The sequence below is a fragment of the Heptranchias perlo genome, chromosome 3, assembly GCF_035084215.1.
Source record: "Heptranchias perlo isolate sHepPer1 chromosome 3, sHepPer1.hap1, whole genome shotgun sequence".
NCBI classification, from domain to species: Eukaryota; Metazoa; Chordata; class Chondrichthyes; order Hexanchiformes; family Hexanchidae; genus Heptranchias; species Heptranchias perlo.
The window spans coordinates 54,927,259-54,954,270 of record NC_090327.1 but is presented as its reverse complement, the minus strand read 5'-3'; the positions used below and the strand labels follow the sequence as shown (position 1 = coordinate 54,954,270).

General features: G+C 43.9%; 1 protein-coding gene across 1 annotated transcript in view; it reads right to left on the bottom strand.

The window, feature by feature from the left end:
* The window catches only part of rock1 (Rho-associated, coiled-coil containing protein kinase 1), a 278,787-nt gene that overhangs the window by 87,297 nt on the left and 164,478 nt on the right, over positions 1–27,012 (bottom strand). Inside the window, exons 8-10 of the mRNA XM_067979744.1 lie at positions 22,112–22,250; positions 18,467–18,558; positions 2,158–2,317 (exon numbers count right to left, since the gene is read on the bottom strand). Coding sequence (XP_067835845.1) covers positions 2,158–2,317; positions 18,467–18,558; positions 22,112–22,250 — 391 coding nt within the window. The remainder of the gene's footprint in view (positions 1–2,157; positions 2,318–18,466; positions 18,559–22,111; positions 22,251–27,012) is intronic.

The window sequence follows — 27,012 nt, the reverse complement described above, 5'->3', positions numbered from 1 at the left end:
GGTGAGGAAAGGGCAGCTGCAAAGGAGCAAATAAGCAATGTTGGAGATTTATAGCATGTGGGGTTTTAAGCTCAGCTTTGGGTCAAACAGAACAGTGGTTCAATGTGAGTGAGCACTTTGGGGGGATGGAGGAGGGGGTGGGGTCAATGACAAGGGAGCAGAGTTTTTAGCAGGGGACTAAAAATTATAGCTTTGACCTTCCTGATGTTCAATTGGAGGAAATTCTGATTCATACACGACTTAATATCAGTCAGGCAGGCAGTTTGACAGCAGGTATGTATGTGGTCACGGGACTGTAAAAACTGGTGGAGAGATAGAGTTGGGAAGGGGCAACGCCGAGGAAGAGGAGCGGGCCAAGGATTAATCTCTGGTGTACACTGGCTATGACTATGGGGCAGAGGAGAACTCATTGCCGGGGATGTGTTGGCTGCATGGTTCTACTCCTATCTGTCCCAATGCAAGGCAGACCTACAGAGTTGGATTGTGGAGAGGCACTTGAGGAAGATAGCACAATTACCAAGTTGAGCAGTTTGAGAAGGACAATGTGCTGTCGTCGTAACCATAGATAATATCATTCATGACTTTGACCAGGTGCTACGAGCAAGGCAGAAACCGGACTGAAGGAATTAAGAATAGAATAGTTTGAGATAGGTTAAGTGCATAGCTTGGAGGTGACAACGTGGTCAAGGACCTTAGTGAGGAAAGGGAAGCGAGAAATGAGTCGACAGCTGGAGATATGATCGGCTAGCAGTGGGCTTTTTGAGGAAGACGATGACTGCAGTTTTGAAAGGGAGGGGAATAGTGCCTGAGTAGAAGAAGTAATTAACAATGTTGGTGAGTATAGGGACGGGAAACGTTGTTAAGTGGTCAGCAGCAATTCACCAAGGCTTCTTCGACAGCACCTCCCAAACCCGTGACCTCTACCACCTAGAAGGACAAGGGCAGCAGGTGCATGGAAACAACACCACCTGCACATTCCCTTCCAAGTGACACACCATCCCGACTTGCAAATATATCATCGTTCCTTCATCGTTGCTGGGTCAAAATCCTGGAACTCCCTACCTATCAGCTCTGTGGGAGAACCTTCACCCCACACGGACCACAGCAGTTCAAGGCGACGGCTCACTAACACCTACTTGAGGGCAATTAGGGATGGGCAATAAATGATTGCCTTGCCAGCGACGCCCAAATCCCATGAATGAATAAAAAAGTTGTGTGGGGCCAAATCAAAGGTGGATTGCATGAACTAAATAATATTAAAGTGGGCTGGGGGTGGGGACATGGGAGAGTAGCAGCAGATCATAGCTAGGATGAATTGGGGCCAGAGGGTGATCGGGGATGGCTAAAGAACCTAGGCAGATCGTCTCAATCTTCAAGACAAGCTCTCTGCCTGTGGTTTTAGAAGTGAGGGTGGAGGTCATGGGGAAAGGGGTTTGAGAAGATAATTTTTCATGGAGAAAAGAACTGTGGATTACCGTTCCCTCCAGAATGATACTAGAGCATTAGGAAATTTTAGCCAAGAGGAAGGCACGGAAACGCTTGAAATAGTTGATCTAGATCAGCAGTAATTAAGCACCAGGTGTACTCAAGTCTGCAGCCCTCAGGACTTAAGGATGCAAAGATGGGAACTGTATCTGTGGAGAACTGCAGATGAGAGACAGTGGGGCAAGGATGCAAAGGTAGAAGTGAGACAGCTGCTGAGCATGTTAACAGCAATGGTGTTGTGACAGGTGCAGGAGGGCTTGGCAGTTAAGGAGTGAGTTTATGAAGGGGGTGGGAGAAAGATTTTCTGGAGGCGGAGGTAGGCAGGGAGATGAAGGTAGTCTTTGAGAGCCATGTTAATGATCGAGCTCTCAAGAGGTAGAAAGGTCACGAAACGAAACGGTCAAGGTGTAGCTGAGTGATTGGGTATGGGAAATGATGTCATGGGTGAGGTTAACTGAGGACAGGCGGGCACAAAAGTCAGAGGAGTGGGAGCATGGGGAATTTAGGTGGAAGTTGGTCAGTGAGGATGAGCGTTTGCTCATTTAGGGCTTTCTGTTTCTGCTTCAGGAAGTTCGTGTTCCGTTATTAATGAGGTGATATGTTGCTGTTTTCAGAGGGATTTGCTTTCCTCTTTAAAGCAAGAAGATTGTATTGCAACTTGTCTTTACTCACTGATAATCTCTGTAGTACGAGAAGCCTACAAAAGGTAGCTGGTTGCCAACAAAGGCCTTTGGTACAGGAAATGTTTCTTCCTCGCCCTTATCTTCTTCTATATCATCAAAATTGCTGGTGTCGATGTCACTACTCAGCTCAGGCACAACCGGTGCAGAAACTATAATGAAACACAGGCTTGGATTAATTGCATTAAACAGTGGAACATAGGATCAGGAGAATGCCATTCAACGCCTCGAGCCTGTTCCGCCATTCAATTAGATCCTGGCCGATGCATACCCGCCTTTGCTCCATATCTCTTGACACCTTTGCCTAATAAAAATCTATGTATCTCGCTCTTGAAAATTTCAGTTGACCCAACATCCACAGCCTTTTGAGGGAGAGTGTTCCAGATTGCCATTATCCTTTGAGTGAAGAAGTGCTTCCTGATTTCACTCCTAAATGGCTTAGTTATAATTTTAAGATTATTCCCCTTGTTCTGGATTCTGCAACCACAGGAAATAGTTTCTCTGTATCTAACCTTTCAAATCCCTTTATCAATTTAAAGATCTCATTTCGATCACCCCTCAACCTTCTAAACTCAATGGAATAAAAACCAAATTTATGCAACCTGTCTTCAGAATTTAACCCTTTAAACCCTAGTATCATTCTGGTGAATCTGTGCTGTACCACCTCCTAGGCAAATATCTCCTTCCTGAGGTTCAGTGCCCAAAACTGAATGCAGTACTTCAGGTGGGGTCTGACCAAGGCTCTGTACAACTGAAGCATCACTTGCTCACCATTGTATTTCAACCCCTTTGAGATAAAGGCCAGTCTCCCATTAGCCTTTTTGATTACTTTTTGTGCTTGTGCACTGGCTTTTACTGATTTGTGTGCATGGACACCTAAATCTCTTTGCTCCTCCGCAGCTCCTAGTCTTTCGCCATTCAGAAAATATTTGCTTTGTGCTTCTCTGATCCAAAGTAGATGATCTAACATAACATCCCTTTTTCTGTCTCTAAAATATTTTATGTTTAGCGAACACTGTAAAATGGAAGAGGAAAGGCATGTGAAAGATATACATAAAAAAGTGCAAATAAAAAAACACTGTAAATGCGGGAAAACTGAAATAAACACAGAAAATGTTAGAAATACATGGCAGGTCTGCCAGCACCCAAAAAAAACCTGAAAAGACACGGCAACAATCCTGGGTGCAAACTCATACACCCCCTTGTCGTAAGTGTGTTCCAATAAAGCGTCCACCACGCCCCCCGTCTCCGACATGAAAACAGACCCACTGTGCATCCCAGCATCTGAGAAAAGGGCAGTGATAGTTTCTGTGACAGGAGTTAGCATTCCCAATTCTTCACTTCTGTCCATCATTCCCTTTCCCAGTTTTGGTCAGTCCTATTAAGCAGCTTACTTCTCTTCCAGGTTCCAGTTCCAATGAAGGATCTAAACCTGAAGTGTTAACCAGTATTTTCTCTTTACAGATGCTGATTGAACTGCTGTGTTTCTCCAACATCTTTAGTATTTTCTTCAGATTTCCAGCATTTGCAGTATTTTTCTTTATTTGTTGAAAATAGTGTGAAAATACCTTGCTTTAATAGAAGGCATTTTATGGTATAAAGACAGAAAACGCTGGAAAAACAGAGCAGGTCGGTCAGTCAACATTTGTGGAGAGAACAGACAAGTTAATGTTTCAGGTGCAGATCTTTCTTCAGAAACTCGAGAAGCCAAAGATTTGTGCACGTATGTGGAGACTGTGAGAACATGTGCGTCCTGTGCTCTGTCATCCCAGCATTTGGTGGCAGATTGGAATGGGGATTGAAATTCTCTCTTTTGAATTAGTGAGCCTTGTACTTAGTAACTGCAGAAAAATATTTTGTATATTACAACAACTAAACAGTTTATGATAACTGATAGTGCCTGCCTATTAAAATGAACCGTGCTAAAATCTAGAAAAGGAAATGTTTTAAAAATGAGAAATGCAAACTAACCATTGACAAATAAAGCCGGCATCCTAATCTTGTGCACACTTACCAAATTAAACAATTAAAGAGAGTAATTTAAAAAGGAGTGACCCAGCAGTACCTGGAATATTAATAATCAATGATGAGAACTCATGTCCAAAAAAACAAACCATAGTGGGTAAAAAAAGAATTGCAAGGAATACTGGAAATGCAGATACTTTGAATCATATGAAAAAGATACTTGGGTTAAGGGGCCTTAGTTTTGAGGATAGACTAGAGAAACTGCAGTTTTTTTTCCCACTTGAACAGAAAAGATTAAGAGATCTGAGAGGTTCAAAATTTATACGGTAAGTACGGAAAGACTATTTCCACTAGTCAGTGACTCACGACTAAACGGCATAAATTTAAGCTAACAACCAAAGGAACAAAGCAATATGCTAGGGAATCTGTGTTTTTTAAAAAACAAATAATAGTGGATGTAAAATCCATGATAGTTTTTAAAAGGGAAGTGAATAAATATTTCAAAAAGAAAAATCTAAAACAGTATGGGGAAAGGGCAGCAGAATGGGGAAAGTTCTTAGAGAGTCAGCGCAGGCGCAATGGGCTGAATGGGTTCCTTCTGTACCTAGAAATTCTATGATCCTACTCAAAGTTAATATTTAAAATATCTGTAACTCTTCTAGAGTACACTATTTCTGGATTCAAATGTCTGAATCACAGACATTCCAACACGTGGAAAATGCACCAACATTTTCTGAGGGGAGAGGCATGCCCCCAGATCCCCCTATAACAACTTGCATTTATATAGCACCTTTAACATCGTAAAACATCCCAAGTCACTTCACAGGAGCGTTATCAAACAAAATTTGACACCAAGCCACATAAAGAGATGTTACGGCAGATGACCAAAAGCTTGGTCAAAGAGAAAGGTATTAAGGAGCGTCTTAAAAGGAGGAGAGGTAGAGAGGCAGAAAACGTTTAGGGAGGGAATTGCAGAGCTCAGGGCCTTGACAACTGTAGGCACGGCCACCAATGGTGGAGCGATGAAAATCAGGGACGCGCAAGGGGCTAGAATTGGAGGAGCACAGAGATCTCGGAGGATTGTAGGGCTGGAGGAGTTTACAGAGATAGGGAGGGGCCAGGCATGGAGGGATTTGAAAACAAGGATGAGAATTTTAAAATCGAGTGTTCCCAGGCCAGGAGCCAATGTAGGCCAGCGAGCACAACAGTGGTGGGTGAACGGGATTTGGTGCGTTTTAGGATATGGGCAGCAGAGTTTTGGATGAGCTCAAGTTTATGGAAGGTGGAAGATGGGAGACCAGCCAGGAGAGCATTGGAATAGTCGAGTCTGGAGGTAACAAAGGCATGGATGAGGGTTTCAGCAGCAGATGAGCTGAGGCAGCGGCGGAGACGGGAGGTGGAAGTTGGCGGTCTTGGTGATGGAATGGATACGTGGTCGGAAGGCAGCCAAGGTTGCGAACAGTCTGATTCAGCCTCAGGCAGCGGCCAGGGAGACGGATGGAGTCGGTGGCTAGGGAACAGAGTTTGTAGCAGGGATCAAAGATAACGGCTTCAGTCTTCCCAATATTTGGTTGGAAGAAATTTTTGTTCATCCAGTACTGGATGTCGGACAAGCAGTCTGACAAGTGAGAGACAGCGGAGGGGTCGAGAGAAGTGGTGGTGAGGTACAGCTGGGTGTTGTCGGTGTACATGTGGAACCTGACTTTGTGCTTTCGGATGATGTCGCCAAGGAGCAGCATGTAGATGAGAAATAGGAGGGAGCCCAGATCCTTGGGGGACTCCAGAGGCAACGATGCGGGATCAAGAAGAAAAGCCATTGCAGGTGATTCGCTGGCTATGACTGGATAGGTAAGAATGGAACCAGACGAGCGCAGCCCCACCCAGCTGGATGACATATTGGAGAGGCATCGGAGGAGGATAGTGTGGTCAACCGTGTCAAAGGCTTCAGACAGGTCGAAGAGGATGAGGATGGATAGTTTACCATCGTCACAATCACATGGGATATCATTTGTGACTTTGATAAGGGCTGTTTCAGTCCTGTGGCAGGCCAGAAACCTGATTGGAGGGATTCAGACATGGAGTTGCGAAAGATGGGCACGGATTTGGGAGGCGACAACACATTCAAGGACTTTGGAAAGAACTGGGAGGTTGGAGATGGGGCGGTAGCTTGCAAGGACAGAGGGGTCAAGAGTGGGGTTTTTTTGAGGAGGGGTCGATGACGGCGGATTTGAAGGGGAGGGGGACAGTACCTGAGGAAAGGGAACCGTTAACAAAATCAGCTACCAAGGGGGCCAGGAAGGGAAGTTGGGTGGTCAGCAGTTTGGTGAGAATAGGTCGAGGGAACAGGAGGTGGTCAACCAGGCATGGTCAAGATGAGCTCGGAAAGGGCAGGAAGGGAGATAGGAGAGACGCTAAAGAAAGATGCGAGTTCAGGGCTAGGGCAGAAGGGAATCTTGGAAATAAACCTGGCGTCTTCAGTGTTTACACTGAGTGCAGCAGGCACACAGTGAGCAACTTGAGAGTTTGGTAAGTGTGGGAGTTTGGTAAAGTGGGGGAAGAAGGTGCTGCTTTGCCTTGCTTTTCCTAACTTTTTCCACAGAGCGGCGGCGGACCTGAGCAGCAGCAAACCGAGAACGGGGATAAAAGCAGCAGCAGACCTGCAACAAAAGAAAACTGCAGTGTGACATCACAGGTAAGACAGGTAAGTGATTGGTAGTGACTGTGGGCTAAGTTTTAAGTTAACATATAACTAAATTTTATAAACTAAACTTAATTTAATCTAATAAATTAAACAAGGTAAATAAATTGATTATTAATTTAATTAATTAATTTAGTGTTAAAGTAATGGGAGAACAGGAGATGTGTTGCTGCTGCAATATGTGGGAGCTTGTGGACATTTTTGTCCAGAGCGACGACATCTGCAGTAAGTGTCTGCGGCTCGAGGAACTTCGGACCAAGTGGAGGAGCTGGAGTCCGAGCTGCGGACATTGCGAGACATCAGGGAGGGAGAAAGCTACCTGGACCTTTTGCTCCAGGAGGCAGCCACACCCCTTAGATTAAACACTTTAGAATTGACACGTGGTCAGGGACAGGAGGGTGTGACTGCGAGTGAGACAGGTACGGGGATCCAGGAGGTAGTATTGCAGGAGCCTCAGTCTCTGCGCTTGTCCAATAGATTTAAGGTTCTTGCCACCCTTGTGAACAAGTGCGGGGACTGCGGGGAGGATGAGCACAGTGTAGCATGGCACAGTGGTACAGGAAGCCGTTCAAGTGGGGGGATTAAAAAGGAAGGTGGTTGTAGTAGGCGACAGTATAGTTAGGGGGATAGACATTGTTCTCTGCAGCCAGGAGCATGAATCCCAAAGGCTATGTTCCCTACCCGGTGCCAGGGTTAAGGACATCTCCTCAGGGCTGGAGAAGAACTTGGAGTGGGAGGGGGAGGATCCAGTTGTCGTGGTCCACGTAGGTACCAACAACATAGGTAGGACTAAGAAAAAGGTTCTGCTGAGAGAGTTTGAGCAGCTAGGGACTAAATTAAAAAGCAGAACCACAAAAGGTAATAATCTCTGGATTATCCCTGAGCCACGAGCAAATTGACACAGGGTAAATAAGATCAGAGAGATGAATGCGTGGCTCAAAGATTGGTGTGGAAGAAGTGGGTTTTGATTCATGGGGCACTGGCACCAGTACTGGAGAAAGAGGGAGCTTTTCCGTTGGGACAGACTAAACCTGAACCATGCTGGGACCAGAGTTCTAACGAATCGAATAACTAGGGAGGTAGATAGGGTTTTAAACTAAATTGGGGAGGGGGGGGATCCCGGTGGAGAGAAATCTAGAATGCTAAAGAGAAAAGACAAAGAAGCAGTGCAGGAAAGTGACTGGGGTAAGGATAACCAGACTGTGTCAGGAAGGGACAGTGCGTACAAACAAAAGGGTGCACTAAAAAATAGGGTCCGGGTAAGAAGACAAATGGATTAAGACAAACAGGGCCATAGTACAAAAAAATGTTACGATGTCTAAAAATGTTAAAAAGACAAATCTAAAAGGCACTGTATCTGAATGCACGAAGCATTTGTAATAAGGTAGATGAATTAACAGCACAAATAGATGTAAACAGATACAATATAATTGCGATTACGGAGACATGGCTACAGGGTGACCAAGGCTGGGAGCTGAATATCCAATGGTATTCGATATTTAGGAAGGACAGGCAAAAACGAAAAGGAGGTGGGGTGGCGTTGTTAGTAAAGGATGAAATCAGAGCAATAGTGAGAAAGGATATTGGCTCAGAAAATCAAGATGTAGAATCAGTCAGGGTGAAAGAAGCACCAAGGGGCAGAAAACACTGGTGGGAGTTGTCTATAGGCCTTCAAACAGTAGTGGTAATGTAGGGGATGGCATCAAACAAGAAATTAGAGATGCATGTAACAAGGGTACTACAGTAATCATGGGTGACTTTAATCTACATATAGACTGGCCAAACCAAATTAGCAATAATACTGTGGAGGTTGAATTCATGGAGTGTGTACGAGATGGTTTTTTAGACCAGTAAGTTGAGGAGCCAACCAGGGAACAGGCTATCCTAGATTAGGTATTGTGCAATGAGAAGGGATTAATTAATAATCTTGTTGTGCGGGGTCCTTTAGGGAAGAGTGACCATAACATGATAGAATTCTTCATTAAGATGGAAAGTGAGGTAGTCCAATCTGAAACTAGGGTCCTAAATCTAAACAAAGGAAACTACGAAGGTATGAGGAGTGAATTGGCTTTGATAGATTGGGAAGCTTCATTAAAAGGCATGACGGTGGATAGGCAATGGCTAACATTTAAGAAACGAATGCATGAATTGCAACAATTATACATTCCTTTCTGGCGCAAAAATGCATATGGAAAAGCGGCCCAATCATGGCTAACAAAAGAAATTAAGGATAGTATTAGATCCAAAGAGGAGTCATATAAAGTTGCCAAAAAAAGTAGCAAGCCTGAGGATTGGGAGTAGTGTAAAATTCAGCAAAAACGGACCAAGAGATTGATTAAGAGGGGGAAAAAAAAGAGTATGAGAGTAAACTTGCAAGGAACATAAAAGTGGACTGTAAAAGCTTCTACAAGAATGTAAAAAGAAAAAGATTAGTGAAGACAAATGTTGGTCCCTTACAGTCAGAAACAGGAGAATTTATAAAGGGGAACAAGGAAATGGGAGAGCAATTAAACAAATACTTCGGTTCTGTCTTCACGGAAGAGGACACAAATAACTTCCCAGAAATGCTAGGGAACCAAGGGTCTATTGAGAAGGAGGAATTAAAGGAAATTCGTATTAGTAAAAAAGAGTGCTGGAGAAATTAATGGGACTGAAAGCCAATCAATCCCCAAGGCCTGATAATCTGCATCCCTGAGTACTAAAAGAGGTAGCCATGGAAATAGTCAATGCATTAGTTGTCATCTTCCAAAATTATATAGATTATGGAACAGCTCCTACAGATTGGAGGGTGGCAAATGTAACCCCACTATTTAAAAGCGGGAGAGAGAAAACAGGGAGCTGCAGTCCAGTTAGCCTAACATCAGTAGTAGGGAAAATGCTAGAGTCTATTATAAAGGATGTGATAACAGGACACTTAGAAAATATCAGCGGGATTAGACAACGTCAACATGGATTTATGAAAGGGAAATAGTGTTTGACAAACCGGCTGGAGTTTTTTGAGGATGCAACTGGTAGAATAGATAAGGGAGAACCAGTGGATGTGGTTTATTTGGGATTTTCAGAAGGCCTTTGATAAAGTCGCACATAAGAGGTTAGTGTGCAAAATTAAAGCACATGGGATTGGGGGTAATATACTAGCATGGATTGAAAATTGGTTAACAGATGAGAAACAGAGAGTAGGAATAAATGGGTCTTTTTGGGTGGCAGGCAGTGACTAGTGGGGTACCGCAGGGATCAGTGCTTGGGCCCCAGCTATTCACACTATATATCAATGATTTGGATGAGGGAACCAAATGTAATATTTCCAAGTTTGCTGACGACTCAAAAATATGTGGGATTGTGAGTTGTGAGGAGGATGCAAAGAGGCTTCAAGGCAATTTAGACAAGTTGAGTGAGTGGGCAAATACATGGCAGATGCAGTATCATGTGGATAAATGTGAAGTTATCCACTTCGGAAGGAAAAACGGAAAGGCAGAGTATTATTTAAATGGTGATAGATTGGGAAATGTTGATGTCCTTGTACACCAGTCACTGAAAACAAACATGCAGGTGCAGCAAGCAGTTAGGAAGGCAAATGGTATGTTAGCCTTCATTCCAAGAGGATTTGAGTACAGGAACAAGGATGTCTTACAGCAGTTATACAGGGCCTTGGTGAGGCCACACCTGGAGTATTGAGTGCAGTTCTGGTCTCCTTACCTAAGGATATACTTGCCATAGAGGGAGTGCAGTGAAGGTTCACCAGACTGATCCCTGGGATGGCAGGACTGTTGTATGAGGAGAGATTGGATCGACTCGGCCTGTATTCACTCGAGTTTAGAAGAATGAGAAGGGATCTCAGTGAAACATATAAAATTCTGACAGGGCTAGACAGACTGGATGCAGGGAGGAGGGAGGATGTTTCCCCTGGCTGGGGGGTCCAGAACGAGGGGTCACAGTCTCAGGATATGGGGTAGGACATTTAGGACTGAGATGAGGAGAAATTTCTTCACTCAGAGGGTGGTAACCTATGGAATTCTCTACCACAAAAGGCTGTGGAGGCCAAGGCACCGAATATATTTAAGAAGGAGTTAGACAGATTTCCAGACACAAAAGGCATCAAGGGGTATGGGGAGAGAACAGGAATATGGTATTGAGATAGAGGATCAGCCACGATCATATTGAATGGCGGAGCAGGCTCGAAGGGCTGAATGGCCTATTACTGCTCCTATTTTCTATGTTTCTATGTTTCTATATCCCCGTCAAAAATTTTTAGATAAACCACTGCAAAAAATACAGTGTTGTGTAGTTTATTTTTTCATGCAACAGAAGGAGATCTATTGGGGATATCTACAGCTTTAGTTAGCACAAACTCATATCTCACTGCACTCTCAGCATAACCACTTGTTTTCATATCATAAGCAAGGCCTTCAGTTTTCACAGAAAAAAATTGTGAAATGTGATCCCAAGACGCTCGTGAAATTTGTTGAATCGCAAGCAATAAAACAGAATTTCACTTATTCAGTCACCATAGAGACCCTGATCACAGCCTATAATTCAGAGCTGTTTTTGAGTTGTCTGTTGTTATTTGAGTGTCAGGTTGTTTTGAAGGCGGTTAGCTTTTGGGGGTTTTCTAGGTTGGCATTTATGATGTCAGGGCCCAAGGCTCAACATCACAACATAAGTGCAAAGGACATTTTTAGTCAAGTTATAGGAAAATAGTTTTGTTTGAACATAGGTACATGATATGAACTAGATATCTATGTTTTGCATGGTTTGTGAAAATAAAAATAGAAAACCTGCTCTACATGGATTAAATTGTGGAACTCCTTACTTCCCTCAATCTTCCCTTCCTCCTACAAGGTACAGGATTTTAAAATTAAGCTTGATGTTACTTAATTACTATTTCCTAGATTTATCTTGTTTTCTGTTAACAGTTTTCAACCTTGGTATTGGTCCTGTAAAATGAAGCTTTGTCCATCACAATAATAAGAACACTACTGTAGTACCTAACATTTCAATTTCAACCGATCATGCTTCCAGGTTCAACCAAAAGGCTGGTTCCCATCTCAATTTCATTACTGCAGTCCAAAGCCAGTGTTAGCCAACAATACAATTGGCAATAACAAAAAAACTGAAAAAACCTCTCCTTTCCCAACTGCATCATGTTGAAAATGAAGATGTTTACGAATCTAATACTTCAATGCTATGGCCCTGAAATTCCACAGGAGCTCTCCCATTCTACTACCGTAACTCTGGCGGGAGTTCACTGGAGCCCTCCAGGTAATTGAGTAAATGACTGTTCTCGGCCATTTAAATTATTTCTCTAGGGATTATGCCAATTTCCTGCCGGAGTTATGGCCGAAAACTGGGAGAGCCCCCGTGGAATTTCAGGACTAATGCAATTAAATGGGAAGTACAATATTTGCTCCTGCTTCAAGATTTTTTTGACTCCAATTTTCTCATCTCATCTGAAGCCACCTGCTGGGGTTCCTGAGGTGCTGGTGGTGCTCTGGTGACCCCGCCCAAGTGGCCATTTTTCATGTCAGAGTCTAGACAGTAAGTGTGGGCCAACTATTCAACCACGGTGGGATCAGACTAAGACAGAATGCGAGGAGGTCTAAGATAGGTTTAGGGTGTATGTGTGTAAACGCACGAAGCGTGGTAAATAAGTTTGGTGAGTTGCAGGCGCAAATAACCACAAGGGAATATGATGTAGTAGCGATAATGGAGGCCTGGCTCAAATAAGGGCAGGATTGGATACTAAATATTCCTGGATACAAGGTCAGGAAAGATAGGGGAGGAATTAAAGGAGTGTGGCGGGGGTGGGGGGGTGGAGGGTGGCAGTATTGATTAAGGAGACTACTGCAGTGCTGGAGAGAGAGCATGTTCTTGAGGGGTCAAGGACAGAATCTATTTGGTTAGAGTTAAGAAACAACAGAGGTGCCATTACACTACTGGGTATATTCTATAGGCCACCAACTGGTGGGATGGATACAGAGGAGCAAATCTGCAGGGAAATTACAGAGAGGTGAAAGAACTATACAGTACTGATAATAGGGAACATCAACTATCCTAATATAGACTGGGATAGTAATAGCATAAAGGGCAGAGGGGGAGGAATTTCTGAAGTGTGTTCAGGAGAGCTTTCTCGCTCAGTATGTTTCCAGCCCAACGAGAGAGGAGGCATTGCTGGATCTGGTTCTTGAGAATAAAGTGGGTCAAGTGGAGCAAGTGTCAGTGGGGGAACATTTAGTGAACAATGATCATAGTATCATAAGATTTAGATTAGTTATGGAAAAGGACAAGCAGCATTCTAGAGTAAAAATACTCAATTGGAGGAAGGCCAATTTCAGTGGGCTGAGAACAGATCTGGCCTGGGTAAATTGGAATCAAAGATTGGTAGGCAAAACTGTAATCGAACGGTGGGCAGCCTCTAAAGAGAAGATGGTTCAGGTACAGTCTAGGTACATTCCCACAAGGGGTAAAAGGCGGGGCAACCAAAACCAGGGTGCCCTGGATGATGAGAGAGAGAGAGAGAGAGAGAGAGAGAGAGAGAGATGAAGCAGAAAAAGAGGGTGTATGACAGGTTGATAATACAAGTGAGAACCAGGCTGAATATAGAAAGTTCAGAAGGAAAGTGAGAAAGGAAATAAGAGGGACAAAGAGAGAGTATGAGAACAGACTGGCAACTACAATCAAAGGGAATCCAGAAGTCTTCTACGGGTATACAGGTAGTAAGAGGAGGGGTGGGGCCAAAAAGGAGATCTACGCATGGAGGCATGGCTGACATACTAAATGAGTACTTTGCATCTGTCGTTACCAAGGAAGATGATGCTGCCAATGTCACAGTGAGAGGAGGTCGTTGATATACTGGATGGACTAAAAACTGATAAAGAGAAGGTACTGGAAAGGCTGGCTGCACTTAAAGTAGATAAGTCACCTGGTCTGGATGAGATGCATCCAAGGTTGCTGAAGGAAGTAAGGGTAGAAAGTGCAGAGGTGCTGGCCATAATCTTCCAATCCTCCATGGGTATGGGGGTGGTGCCAGAGGACTGGAGAACAGCCAATTTGATTCACTCCACGTGATATCAAGAAACGGCTGAGTGCACTGGATACAGCAAAGGCTATGGGCCCCAACAACATCCCAGCTGTAGTGAAGACTTGTGCTCTAGAACTAGCTGTGCCTCTAGCCAAGCTGTTCCAGTACAGCTACAACACTGGCATCCACCCGACAATGTGGAAAATTGCCCAGGTATGTCCTGTCCACAAAAAGCAGGACAAGTCCAATCGGGCCAATTACTGCCCCATCAGTCTACTCTCAATCATCAGCAAAGTGATGAAAGGTGTCATCGACAGTGCTATCAAGCAGCACTTACTCACCAATAACCTGCTCACCGATGCTCAGTTTGGGTTCCGCCAGGACCACTCGGCTCCAGACCTCATTACAGCCTTGGTCCAAACATGGACAAAAGAGCTGAATTCCAGAGGTGAGGTGAGAGTGACTGCCCTTGACATCAAGGCAGCATTTGACTGAGTGTGGCACCAAGGAGCCCGAGTAAAATTGAAGTCAATGGGAATCAGGGGGAAAACTCTCCAGTGGCTGAAGTCATACCTAGCACAAAGGAAGATGGTCGTGGTTGTTGGAGGCCAATCATCTCAGCCCCAGGGCATTGTTGCAGGAGTTCCTCAGGGCAGTGTCCTAGGCCCAACCATCTTCAGCTGCTTCATCAATGACCTTCCCTCCGTCATAAGGTCAGAAATGGGGATGTTCGCTGATGATTGCGCAGTGTTCAGTTCCATTCGCAAACCCTCAAATAATGAGGCAGTCCGAGCCCGCATGCAGCAAGATCTGGACAACATCCAGGCTTGGGCTGATAAGTGGCAAGTAACATTCGTGCCAGACAAGTGCCAGGCAATGACCATCTCCAACAAGAGAGAGTCTAACCACCTCCCCTTGACATTCAACGGCATTACCATCGCCGAATCCCCCACCATCAACATCCTGGGGGTCACCATTGACCAGAAACTTAACTGGACCAGCCATATAAATACTGTGGCTACAAGAGCAGGTCAGAGGCTGGGTATTCTGCGGCGAGTGACTCACCTCCTGACTCCCCAAAGCCTTTCCACCATCTACAAGGCACAAGTCAGGAGTGTGATGGAATACTCTCCACTTGCTTCGATGAATGCAGCTCCAACAACACTTAAGAAGCTTGACACCATCCAGGACAAAGCAGCCCGCTTTACTGGCACCCCATCCACCACCGGTGCACTGTGGCTGCAGCGTGTACCATCCACAGGATGCAGTGCAGCAACTCACCAAGGCTTCTTCGACAGCACCTCCCAAACCCGCGACCTTTATCACCTAAAAGGACAAGAGCAGCAGGCACATGGGAACAACACCACCTGCACGTTCCCCTCCAAGTCACACACCATCCAGACTTGGAAATATATTGCCGTTCCTTCATCGTCGCCGAGTCAAAATCCTGGAACTCCCTTCCAAACAGCACTGTGGGAGAACCTTCACCACACGGACTGCAGCGGTTCAAGAAGGCGGCTCACCACCACCTTCTCGAGGGCAATTAAGGATGGGCAATATATGCTGGCCTCGCCAGCGACGCCCAGATCCCATGAACGAATGAAGAAAAAAAAAATCCTTGTTCAAAAAAAGGGTGCAAGGATAAACCTGGCAACTACAGGCCAGTCAGTTTAATCTTGTTGGTGGGGAAGCTTATAGAAACGATAATTACTTAATTAATTGTCACTTGGACAAGTGTGGATTAATAAAGGAAAGCCAGCACAGATTTGTTAACGGCAAATCGTGTTTAACTAACTTGATCAAGTTTTGAGTTGAGGGTTAATAAGGGCAATGCGGTTGATGTGTATGTAGATTTTCAAAAGGCCTTTGATAAAGTGCCACATAATAGGCTTGCCATTTAGACTCAAAATTGAAGCCCATGGAATAAAACGGGCAGTGGCAGCATGGATATGAAATTGGCTAAGTGACAGGAAACGGAGAGTAGTGGTGAACGGTTGCTTCTCAGACTGGAGGGAGATGTACAGTGGTGTTCCCCAGAGGTCGGTACTAGGACCACTGCTTTTTTTGATATATATTAATGATTTGGACTTCAATGTACAGGGCATAATTTCAAAATTTCCAGATGACACAAAACTTGGAAGTGTAAACAGTGAGGAGGATCGTAATAGACTTCAAGAGGACACAAGCTGGTGGAATGGGCAGACACATAGCTGGTGGATGGGTGGACGTATAGCAGATGAAATTTAATGCAAAGAAGTGTGAAGTGACACATTTTGAAAGGAAGAATGATGAGAAGCAGCAATATAAACTAAATGGTACAATTCTGAAGAAGGTGCAGGAACTGAGAGACCTTGGGGTATATGTGCACAGATCTTTGAAGGTGGAAGGACAGGTTCAGAAAGCGGTTAAAAAAGCATACGGGATCCTGGGCTTTATAAATAGAGGCATAGAGTACGAAAGCAAGGAAGTTATATTGAACCTTTATAAAACACTGGTTTGGCCGCAACTGGAGTAATGTGTCCAATTCTGGGCACCGCACTTTAGGAAGGATGTGAAGGCCTTAGAGATGGTGCAGAAAAGATTTACTGGAATGGTTGCAGGGATGAGGAACTTCAGTTACATAGATAGACTGGAGAAGCTGGGGTTGTTCTTCTTACAGCAGAGAAGGTTAAGAGGAGATTTGACAGAAGTGTATCACTTCACACTTCCCTGTGCTAAATTTCATCTGACTTTTTCACGTGTCTGCCCATTTCACCAGTCTGCTACTATCATCCACATTGTTTACTACATTTCTGAGTTTCATGTCATTTGCAAACTTGGGTTGAAATTATACCTTGTATACCCTAGTGCAGGTCATCAAAAAGAGCAGTGGTCCGAATACTGATCCCTGGGAAACACCACTGTGTACTTCCCTTCCTTTTTGAAGGACAACCATTCACCACTACTCTGTTTTCTGTCCCTTAGCTAATTTTGTATCCATGCTGCCACTGCCCCTTTCATCCCATGGACTTTAATTTTGCTAACAAGTCTATTATATGGTACTTTATCAAATGCCTTTTGAAAGTCCATGTACACATCATCAACCGCACTGCCTTCATCAACCCTCTCCGGTACTTCATCAAAGAACTCAATCAAGTTAGTCAAACACTATTTTCCTTTAACAAATCAGTGCTGACTTTCATTTATTAGCCCATACTTTTCCAAGTGCCAATTAATTTTGTCCCAGATTATTGTCTCTAAAAGTTTCTCCATCACTGGCGTTAGGCTGACTGGCCTGTAATTGCCGGGTTTATCCCTCTCCACTTTTTAGAACAGGGGTGTAACATTTGCAATCCTCCAGTCCTCTGGCACCACTCCCATATCTAAGGAGGATTGGAAGATTGTGGCCAGAGCCTCCACAATTTCCACCCTTACTTCCCTCAGTAACCTGGGATGCATCCCATCTGGACCGGGTGACTTTTCTACTTTGAGTACTGCTAATCTTTTAAGTACCTCCTCTTTACCTATTTTTACCCGCTCCAATATCGCTATTACCTCCTCCTTTACTGCTACATCGGCAGCATCCTCTTCTCTAGTGAAGATGGATGCGAAATATTGATTTATTACCTCAGCCATACCTTCTGCAAGAAGATCTTTTTAGTCCCGAATCGGCCCCACCCTTCCTTTGACTACCTTTTACTATTTATATGTTTATAGAAGACTTTTGAGTTTCCTTTTATGTTAACTGCTAATTTATTCTCATACTCTGTCTTTGCCCCCCTTATTCATTATTTTACCTCTCCTCTGTACTTTTTGTATTCAGCTTGGTTCTCTACTATATTATGAGTCTTACATTTATCATAAGTCTCCTTTTTCTGTTTCATTTTAATCTCGATATCTTTGGTCATCCAGGAATCTCTAGTTTTGGATGCCCTTCCTTTCCCCCTCGTGGGAATGTGTCGACTCTGTACCCGAACCATCGCCTCCTTGAAGGCCTCCCATTGTTCAATTACTGTTTTGTCTACCAATTTCTGATTCAAATCCACCTGGGCAAGATCTGTTTTTAACTCATTGAAATTAGTCCTCCTCCTGTTAAATATTTTTACACTTGATTGTTCCTTGTCTTTTTCCATAACTATTCTAAACCTGATGATACAAAACTGAATGCAAGATATTTAGGAGAAAGAGTAACTTCTTTAATGAGAGTTGTGAGGCTGTGAAATTCACGTTTGAGACAGAAACCTTGTCATCATACTTCATTCATACCTACTTAAAAGAAAATTGTGCTTTAAGATGGTGACTGAATACTATTTTACAATGTGACAGATAGAAAGGATCCTGTAACTTTCATTTTACCTTGAAATATAGACCTTAACTGAATTGATGGTTAATTAAGATTTAAGCTTGTATCCCTAATCATATTTCTGAATACAACTAAACAATGTCTAATTCTGCTATTACTTTGAACTAATTCAACAGTTTGTGCTATGTAATTATACCTCAGAAATTAAGCAAATTCAGGTTCTGAGTCAGCTGAACTAGTGCAATAGAAATAAAATAAAAACAAGACACACTGGCTTTAACAGAACTTCAACATTTAAATAATATAACATAGTATATGTAACCTTTATGGTAACTTACTCTCTCGAATGTTCTCCCATGTCCACTGATCATTTCGGAAGAAAGGGTGCCTTTTGATTTCTGCAACACCATTCCGGCCTAGTCTCACTTCCCTAATGAAAATAATCAATAATCTGTTACTAAAATGATACTGCAGTTCATTTCAGGAAAGATCACAGTATATGCACTACAGTTCTGCATATATTAAAACAGATCATATACTCATTTCAAGTTAATTCAGTTTAAACTAAAGTCATTAGCAATTCCTTGTTTGCAACCTTTATGCAAGCCACAGCTGGCCCACAACCACTGATGAGGCTAATTTTCAAAACTGTGCTCCTGATCCCTGCCAATGATAGTATTTTCGGTAAAGTTTTGTCCTTCTGTCCAGAATTTTTTTTTTGTAAATGCTTTTGTTAGACCTAGGTATCCACAGGAAGGACAGGCAGGAAGGAAGGGGAGGTGGGGTGGCTATGTTAATAAAGGAAGGAATCACTGTAATACAGAGAAATGATATTGGGACAAAGGATCAGGATAATGAAACAGTTTGGGTAGAGGTAAGGAATAATAAGGGGAAAAAAACACTCGTGGGCGTAGTATATAGGCCTCCTAATAGTTGCATCTCTGTTGGAAGAAGTATTAATCAGGAAATAGTCGGGGCATGTAATAAGGGAACAGCTATAATTATGGGGGATTTTAACTATCATATTAACTGGACAAATCAAATTGGGCAGGGCAGCCTTGAGGAAGAGTTTATTGAGTGTATTAGGGATGGATTTCTTGAGCAGTATGTAACTGATCCTACAAGGGGGCAAGCAACCTTGGACCTGGTCCTGTGTAATGAGCCAGGATTAATTAATAATGTCCTAGTTAAGGATCCCCTTGGAATGAGTGACCATAACATGGTTACATTCCATATCCAATTACAGGGTGAGAAGGTTGGTTCTCAAACAAGCGTACTGAGCTTGAATAAAGGAGACTATGATGGTATGAGAGCGGAGTTGATTAAAGTGGACTGGGAAAATAGATTAAAGGGTAAGACGGTACATGAGCAGTGGTGTTCATTCAAGGAGTTATTTTACAACTTTCAAAAAATATATATTCCAGAGGAAAAAAGGGTGTAAAAGAAATAGAATCATAGAATCATAGAATCATAGAAGTTACAACATGGAAACAGGCCCTTCGGCCCAACATGTCCATGTCGCCCAGTTTATACCACTAAGCTAGTCCCAATTGCCTGCACTTGGCCCATATCCCTCGATACCCATCTTCCCCATGTATGGGTATCGAGGGATATGACAGCCATCCGTGGCTAAGTAAAGAAATTAAGGATAGTATCCGACTAAAAACAAGGACATAAGGTAGCCAAACTTAGTGGGAGGATAGAAGATTGGGAAGTCTTCAAAAGACAGCAAAAAGTAACGAAAGGATTGATTAAGAAAGGGAAGATAGATTATGAAAATAAATTAGCAAAAAATATAAAAACAGATAGCAAGAGTTTCTACAGTTATATAAAAAGAAAAAGAGTGGCTAAGGCAAACGTAGGTCCCTTAGAGGATGAGACCCGGAAATTAATGGTGGGAAACATGGAGATGGCAAAAATGCTGAACAAATATTTTGTTTCAGTCTTTACGGTAGAGGACACTAAGAATATCTCAACACTGGACAAACAGGGGGCTCTGGGGGGGGGGGGGGGGGGGGGAAGGAGCTAAATACGATTAAAATCACTAAGGAATTGGTACTCAGTAAATTAATGGGACTCAAGGCGGATAAATCCCCTGGACCTGATGGCTTACATCCTAGGGTCTTGAGGGAAGTGGCAGTGGGGATTGTGGATGCTTTGGTAATGTAACACCCTTATTTAAAAAGGGTAGTAGGCAGAAGGCTGGAAATTAGAGACCAGTTAGCCTAACATCTGTGGTGGGTAAAATTTTGGAGTCTATTATTAAGGAGACACTAGCGGAACATTTGGATAAACATAATTTAGTAGGACAAAGTCAGCATGGCTTTACGAAGGGGAAGTCATGTCTGACAAATTTGCTTGAGTTCTTTGAGGACATAATGTACAGGGTGAATAAAGGGGAACCACTGGACGTAGTGTATTTAGACTTCCAGAAGGCATTCGACAAGGTGCCACATAAAAGATTATTGCTCAAGAAAAAGAATCACTGGATTGGGGGTAATATTCTGGCATGGGTGGAGGATTGGTTATCTAACAGGAAGCAGAGAGTTGGGATAAATGGTTCATTCTCGGACTGGCAACCAGTAGCCAGTGGTGTCCCGCAGGGGTTGGTGCTGGGTCCCCAACTCTTTACAATCTATATTAACGATTTGGAGGAGGGGACCGAGTGCAACATATCAAAGTTTGCAGATGATACAAAGATGGGAGGGAAAGTAGACAGTGAGGAGGACATAAAAAACCTACAAGGGGATATAGACAGGCTGGGTGAGTGGGCGAAGATTTGGCAGATGCAATACAATATTGGAAAATGTGAGGTTATGCACTTTGGCAGGAAAAATCAGAAAGCAAGTTATTATCTTGATGGCAAGAGACTGGAAAGTACTGCAGTACAAAGGGATCTGGGGGTCCTAGTGCAAGAAAATCAAAAAGTTAGTATGCAGGTGATCAAGAAGGCCAATGGAACGTTGGCTTTTATTGCTAGGGGGATAGAATATAAAAACAGGGAGGTATTGCTGCAGTTATATAAGGTATTGGTGAGACCGCACCTGGAATACTGCATACAGTTTTGGTGTCCATACTTAAGAAAAGACATACTTGCTCTTGAGGCAGTACAAAGAAGGTTCACTCGGTTAATCCCGGGGATGAGTGGGCGGACATATGAGGAGAGGTTGAGTAGATTGGGACTCTACTCATTGGAGTTCAGAAGAATGAGAGGCGATCTTATTGAAACATATAAGATTGTGAAGGGGCTTGATCGGGTGGATGCGGTAAGGATGTTCCCACGGATGGGTGAAACTAGAACTAGGGGGCATAATCTTAGAATAAGGGGCTGCTCTTTCAAAACTGAGATGAGGAGAAACTTCTTCACTCAGAGGGTGGTGGGTCTGTGGAATTTGCTGCCCCAGGAAGCTGTGGAAGCTACATCATTAAATAAATTTAAAACAGTTTCCTAGAAGTAAAGGGAATTAGGGGTTACGGGGAGCGGGCAGGAAATTGGACATGAGTTTCGATTTGAGGTTAGGATCAGATCAGCCATGATCTTATTGAATGGCGGAGCAGGCTCGAGGGGCCGATTGGCCTACTCCTGCTCCTATTTCTTATGTAAGCCTGTACGTTTTGAGAAACATTCATACACTGTAGATCAATTTCACAACCTTAATGTACTTCCTTTCTATTGCAGGTTTGAGCAGTGTGAGAGACCTGGAAAGAAGGTGTAAAAAGCTATTTGCCCCTATCTGGTTAGAATCCTACCTTTTTGTAACTTGATTTCATACAATTAGATTGGACTCTCTTTAAATTCTAGAACATTATTTTAAAATAAGACTCTGAATTAGTTTCTTCCAGTTACAATGAGCCCAGAAAAAAGGTGAACTAACTTGTTCTGTATCTCTATGGGAATTATTTTATCAGTTACTTTATTTTGCAAGTAATGTACTGGAAAGAGCTATATTTCCTCACAGTTCAATATTTTTTTCTTTTTATACCTGTCAGTGAGGAAAGCACAGATGAGGCTTTTCGCATCCTTGGAAATTTCATTGTCATCAGGAAATGTCAATGAGTTTTTGTGATTCATAATTTTGCTATATGTTCCAACTAGCGAGTCTGCATAGAAGGGTGTGTCACCTATAAGGAGGAAAAATCACCATTAAGGATAAGTTCAGATCTAGGCTTTATAAATATCAATAGGACACTGACAAAGAAGAACTGCAGACTGCAAACAACTTAAATTTAACTACTGAATCACAAATCATCACGATAACTAATTTTAATACTCTCCATCATATACTATTCCATTCGATGGCTCAGGGTGTAGGCCAATTTGGAAAACATACCAGTGTAAAGCAAAATGCCAACAGTCCAATTGCACAGGGACAAGATAAATTAATCAATGGTATTCAAAGGGTCATGTTTGTGAAGCAATATGAAACCGAACAAGGAATTAATCTAATTTTAATGCAGATTTTATTTTAAAGTTTTCAGCCTGCGGAATATTCCTAAATATACAAGACAGACATTCCATAATCACAAATTTTCACTGCCTTGGATTAGCCAATGGCCTCGAATTTCCTCTTTAAAATTATTTTAGCTGCTGGAGCTTTGCAAGCTCAGAGTTGCATTCCTGGCAAAACTCTGGTCAGATCATTTGAATAATTAATATAAGCTCCCAGCACTGCTTCCGTTTTGTACCAGTACCTAGCCAAAATCGGGTTAGCAGCTCAAATTTAAAGCGTTGTACCCACTTAAAGGTAAGTGGTTTCATGTGGAGACAAATATTTGTTTCAGCCTTGCAAAAATGAAGTGAAAAGAATCCCAATGCGAATGTACAAAATGGAGTCTATTATACAAAGAACTGAGGGCACAGTGACTCTTTGGTAAGGCAGGTCAGATGGGTGCAAGAGCTCCACTCCAGGGCACTCTCCCCAGACAAGAGTAGTGCATCTTGTTTATCAGGTGGTGATAGCAAGATTCAATAGTCTGTACAATATGGTGCTCTGCACTCGTCGGAACCCTACCACTGTGGAAAAGTTCTGTGCTCTGTCGCGCTGATGCTTCCTTTCCACAGGGAAAGTGATGAACACATTGGCCCTTGCAAACAAGGCCTCGGTCACTTGCCTGATGCATCTATGGACAACCAGCTCACTAATTTGGCATATCTCACCAGTGGTGGCTTAAAAATATGGTGAAAAAGTGGAGTTAAATTTGCACAAGTTGTCGCAGGTTAGCGTCCAGGAGATGGCATAGCTTTGTCGCAGCTTCCTGTGTGAAGCAGAGGTTCCAAAGACAGCCCCTTCCCCGACACGCCAGCCATGAGTGCTAAGGTCTGTAAATACATTTACTGGGGTAGTGATAGATACGGAGAGTATATCTTTGGTGTTGTCACATCTGCATTTGGCAGCCCTGCATAAGCTCACCTTCCTTTTTTTTCATTCGTTCATGGGATGTGGGCGTCGCTGGCGAGGCCGGCATTTATTGCCCTTGAGAAGGTGGTGGTGAGCCGCCTTCTTCAACCGCTGCAGTCCGTATGGTGACTGTTCTCCCACAGTGCTGTTAGGAAGGAAGTTCCAGGATTTTGACCCAGCGACGCTGAAGGAACGGCGGTATATTTCCAAGTCGGGATGGTGTGAGACTTGGAGGGGAACGTGCAGGTGGTGTTGTTCCCATGTGCCTGCAGCTCTTGTCCTTCTGGGTGGTAGAGGTCGTGGGTTTGGGAGGTGCTGTCGAAGAAGCCTTGGCGAGTTGCTGCACTGCATTCTGTGGATGGTACACACTGCAGCCACAGTGCACCGGTGGTGAAGGGAGTGAATGTTTAGGGTGGTGGATAGGGAGCCAATCAAGCGGGCTGCTTTGTCCTGGATGGCGTCCAGCTTCTTGAGTGTTGTTGGAGCTGCACTCATCCAAGCAAGTGGAGAGTATTTCATCACACTCCTCACTTATGCCTTGTAGATGGTGGAAAGGCTTTGGGGAGTCAGGAGGTGAGTCACTCGCCGCAGAATACCCAGCCTCTGACCTGCGCTTGCAGCCACAGTATTTATATGGCTGGTCCAGTTAAGTTTCTGGTCAACGGTGACCCCCAGGATGTTGATGGTGGGGGATTCGGCAATGGTAATGCCATTGAATGTCAAGGGGAGGTGGTTAGACGCTCTCTTGTTGGAGATGGTCATTGCCTGGCACTTGTCTGGCACGAATGTTACTTGCCACTTATCAGCCCAAGCCTAGATGTTGTCCAGATCCTGCTGCATGTGGGCTCGGACTGCTTCATTATATGAGGGGTTGCGAATGGAACTGAACACTGCGCAATCATCAGCGAACATCCCCATTTCTGATCTTATGATGGAGGGAAGGTCATTGATGAAGCAGCTGAAGATGGTTGGGCCTAGGACATTGCCCTGAGGAACTCCTGCAGCAATGTCCTGGGGCTGAAATAATTGGCCTCCAACAACCACGACCATCTTCTTTTGTGCTAGGTATGACTCCAGCCACTGGAGAGTTTTCCCCGATTCCCATTGACTTCAATTTTACTAGGGCTCCTTGGTGCCACACTCGGTCAAATGCTGCCTTGATGTCAAGGGCAGTCACTCTCACCTCACCTCTGGAATTCAGCTCTTTTGTCCATGTTTGGACCAAGGCTGTAATGAGGTCTGGAGCCGAGTGGTCCTGGCGGAACCCAAACTGAGCATCGGTGAGCAGGTTATTGGTGAGTAAGTGCCGCTTGATAGCACTGTCGACGACACCTTCCATCACTTTGCTGATGATTGAGAGTAGACTGATGGGGCGTAATTGGCTGGATTGGATTTGTCCTGCTTTTTGTGGACAGGACATACCTGGGCAATTTTCCACATTGTCGGGTAGATGCCAGTGTTGTAGCTGTACTGGAACAGCTTGGCTAGAGGCGCGGTTAGTTCTGGAGCACAATTCTTCAGCACTACAGCCGGGATGTTTGCAGTGCCTCCTCCTCCCGTTAGTTATTTAATTGACCACCACCATTCACGACTGGATGTGGCAGGACTGCAGAGCTTTGATCTGATCCATTGGTTGTGGAATCGCTTAGCTCTGTCGATAACATGTTGCTTCCGCTGTTTAGCATGCATGTAGTCCTGAGTTGTAGTTTCACCAGGTTGGCACCTCATTTTTAGGTACGCCTGGTGCTGCTCCTTGCATGCTCTTCTACACTCCTCATTGAGACAGGGTTGATCCCCTGGCTTGTTGGTAATGGTAGAGTGAGGAATATGCCGGGCCATGAGGTTACAGATTGTAGTAGAATACAATTCTACTGCTGATGGCCCATAGCGCCTCATGGATGCCGAGTTTTGAGCTGCTAGATCTGTTCTGAATCTATCCCGTTTAGCACGGTGGTAGTGCCACACAACATGTTGGATGGTGCCCTCAGTGCAAAGACAGGACTTCGTCTCCACGAGGACTGTGCGGTGGTCACTCCTAGCAATACTGTCATGGACAGATGCATTTGCGACAGGTAGATTGGTGAGGATGAGGTCAAGTACGTTTTTCCCCTTGTGTTGGTTCGCTCACCACCTGCCGCAGGCCCAGTCTGGCAGCTATGTCCTTCAGGACTCGACCAGCTCGGCCAGTAGTGGTGCTACCGAGCCATTCTTGGTGATGGACATTGAAGTCCCCCACCCAGAGTACATTTTGTGCCCTTGCTACCCTCAGTGCTTCCTCCAAGTGGTGTTCAACATGGAGGAGGACTGATACATCAGCTGAGGGAGGGTGGTAGGTGGTAATCAGCAGGAGGTTTCCTTGCCCATGTTTGACCTGATGCCATGAGATTTCACGAGGTCCAGAGTCAATGTTGAGGATTCCCAGGGCCACTCCCTCCTGACTGTATATCAATGTACCGCCACCTCTGGTCGGTCTGTCCTGCCGGTAGGACAGGACATACGCAGGGATGGTGACAGAAGAGTCTGGGACGTTGGCTGAAAGGTATGATTCTGTGAGTATGGCTATGTCAGGCTGTTGCTTGGCTATGTCAGGCTGTTGCTTGACTAGTCTGTGGGACAGCTCTCCCAATTTTGGCACAAGTCCCTAGATGTTAGTGAGGAGGACTTTGCAGGGTTGACTGGGCTTGGTTTGCCGTTGTCGTGTCTGGTGCCTTGTGGTCCGATGTCGGGTGGTCCGTCCGGTTTTATTCTTATTGTGACTTTTTTTAGCGAGATTTTACAACTGAATGGCTTGCTAGGCCATTTCAGAGGGCAATTAAGAATCAACCACATTGCTGTGGGTCTGGAGTCACATATAGGCCAGACCGGGTAAGGATGGCAGGTTTCCTCCCCTAAAGGGCATTAGTGAACCAGATGGGTTTTTCATGGCCACCATTACTGATACTAGTACTTTAATTCCAGATTTTTATTTAATTAATTGAATTTAAATTCCCTAGCTGCCGTGACAGGATTTGAACTCATGACTCCGGATTATTAGTCCAGGCCTCTGGATTACTAGTCCAGTGACATAACCACTATGCTACCATACCCCTCATCTAAATCATGCAGACTGACAGGAACCTCCAAAAGAATTTCCATTCTCAGCATTTTGCAGCAACTTCAGTTGCAGCACCAGGCAAAAATATTGTTGGAAAGTATTGGACAGAAAATAAATCATCATTTAATGGTTATCATAACCTCCACCACAACAGAAACTAATTCAGTGGCAACTAAATAACTATGTTCCTTCAAAAAATTCACAAGTTTTGAAGTAACTTTTCCAACTTAATAATAGATTTAAGAAATCAACTCCTGCAGGCTGGGCTAATAATTAATCGTGCACCCATTATGTGATTGAGGTCACCTGATGAATCTTAAATTTGACATGGGACCTCGACTTGCATAACTTTATTACTGAAATTTCATCGCTGAAGTGTGACAATTTGCAC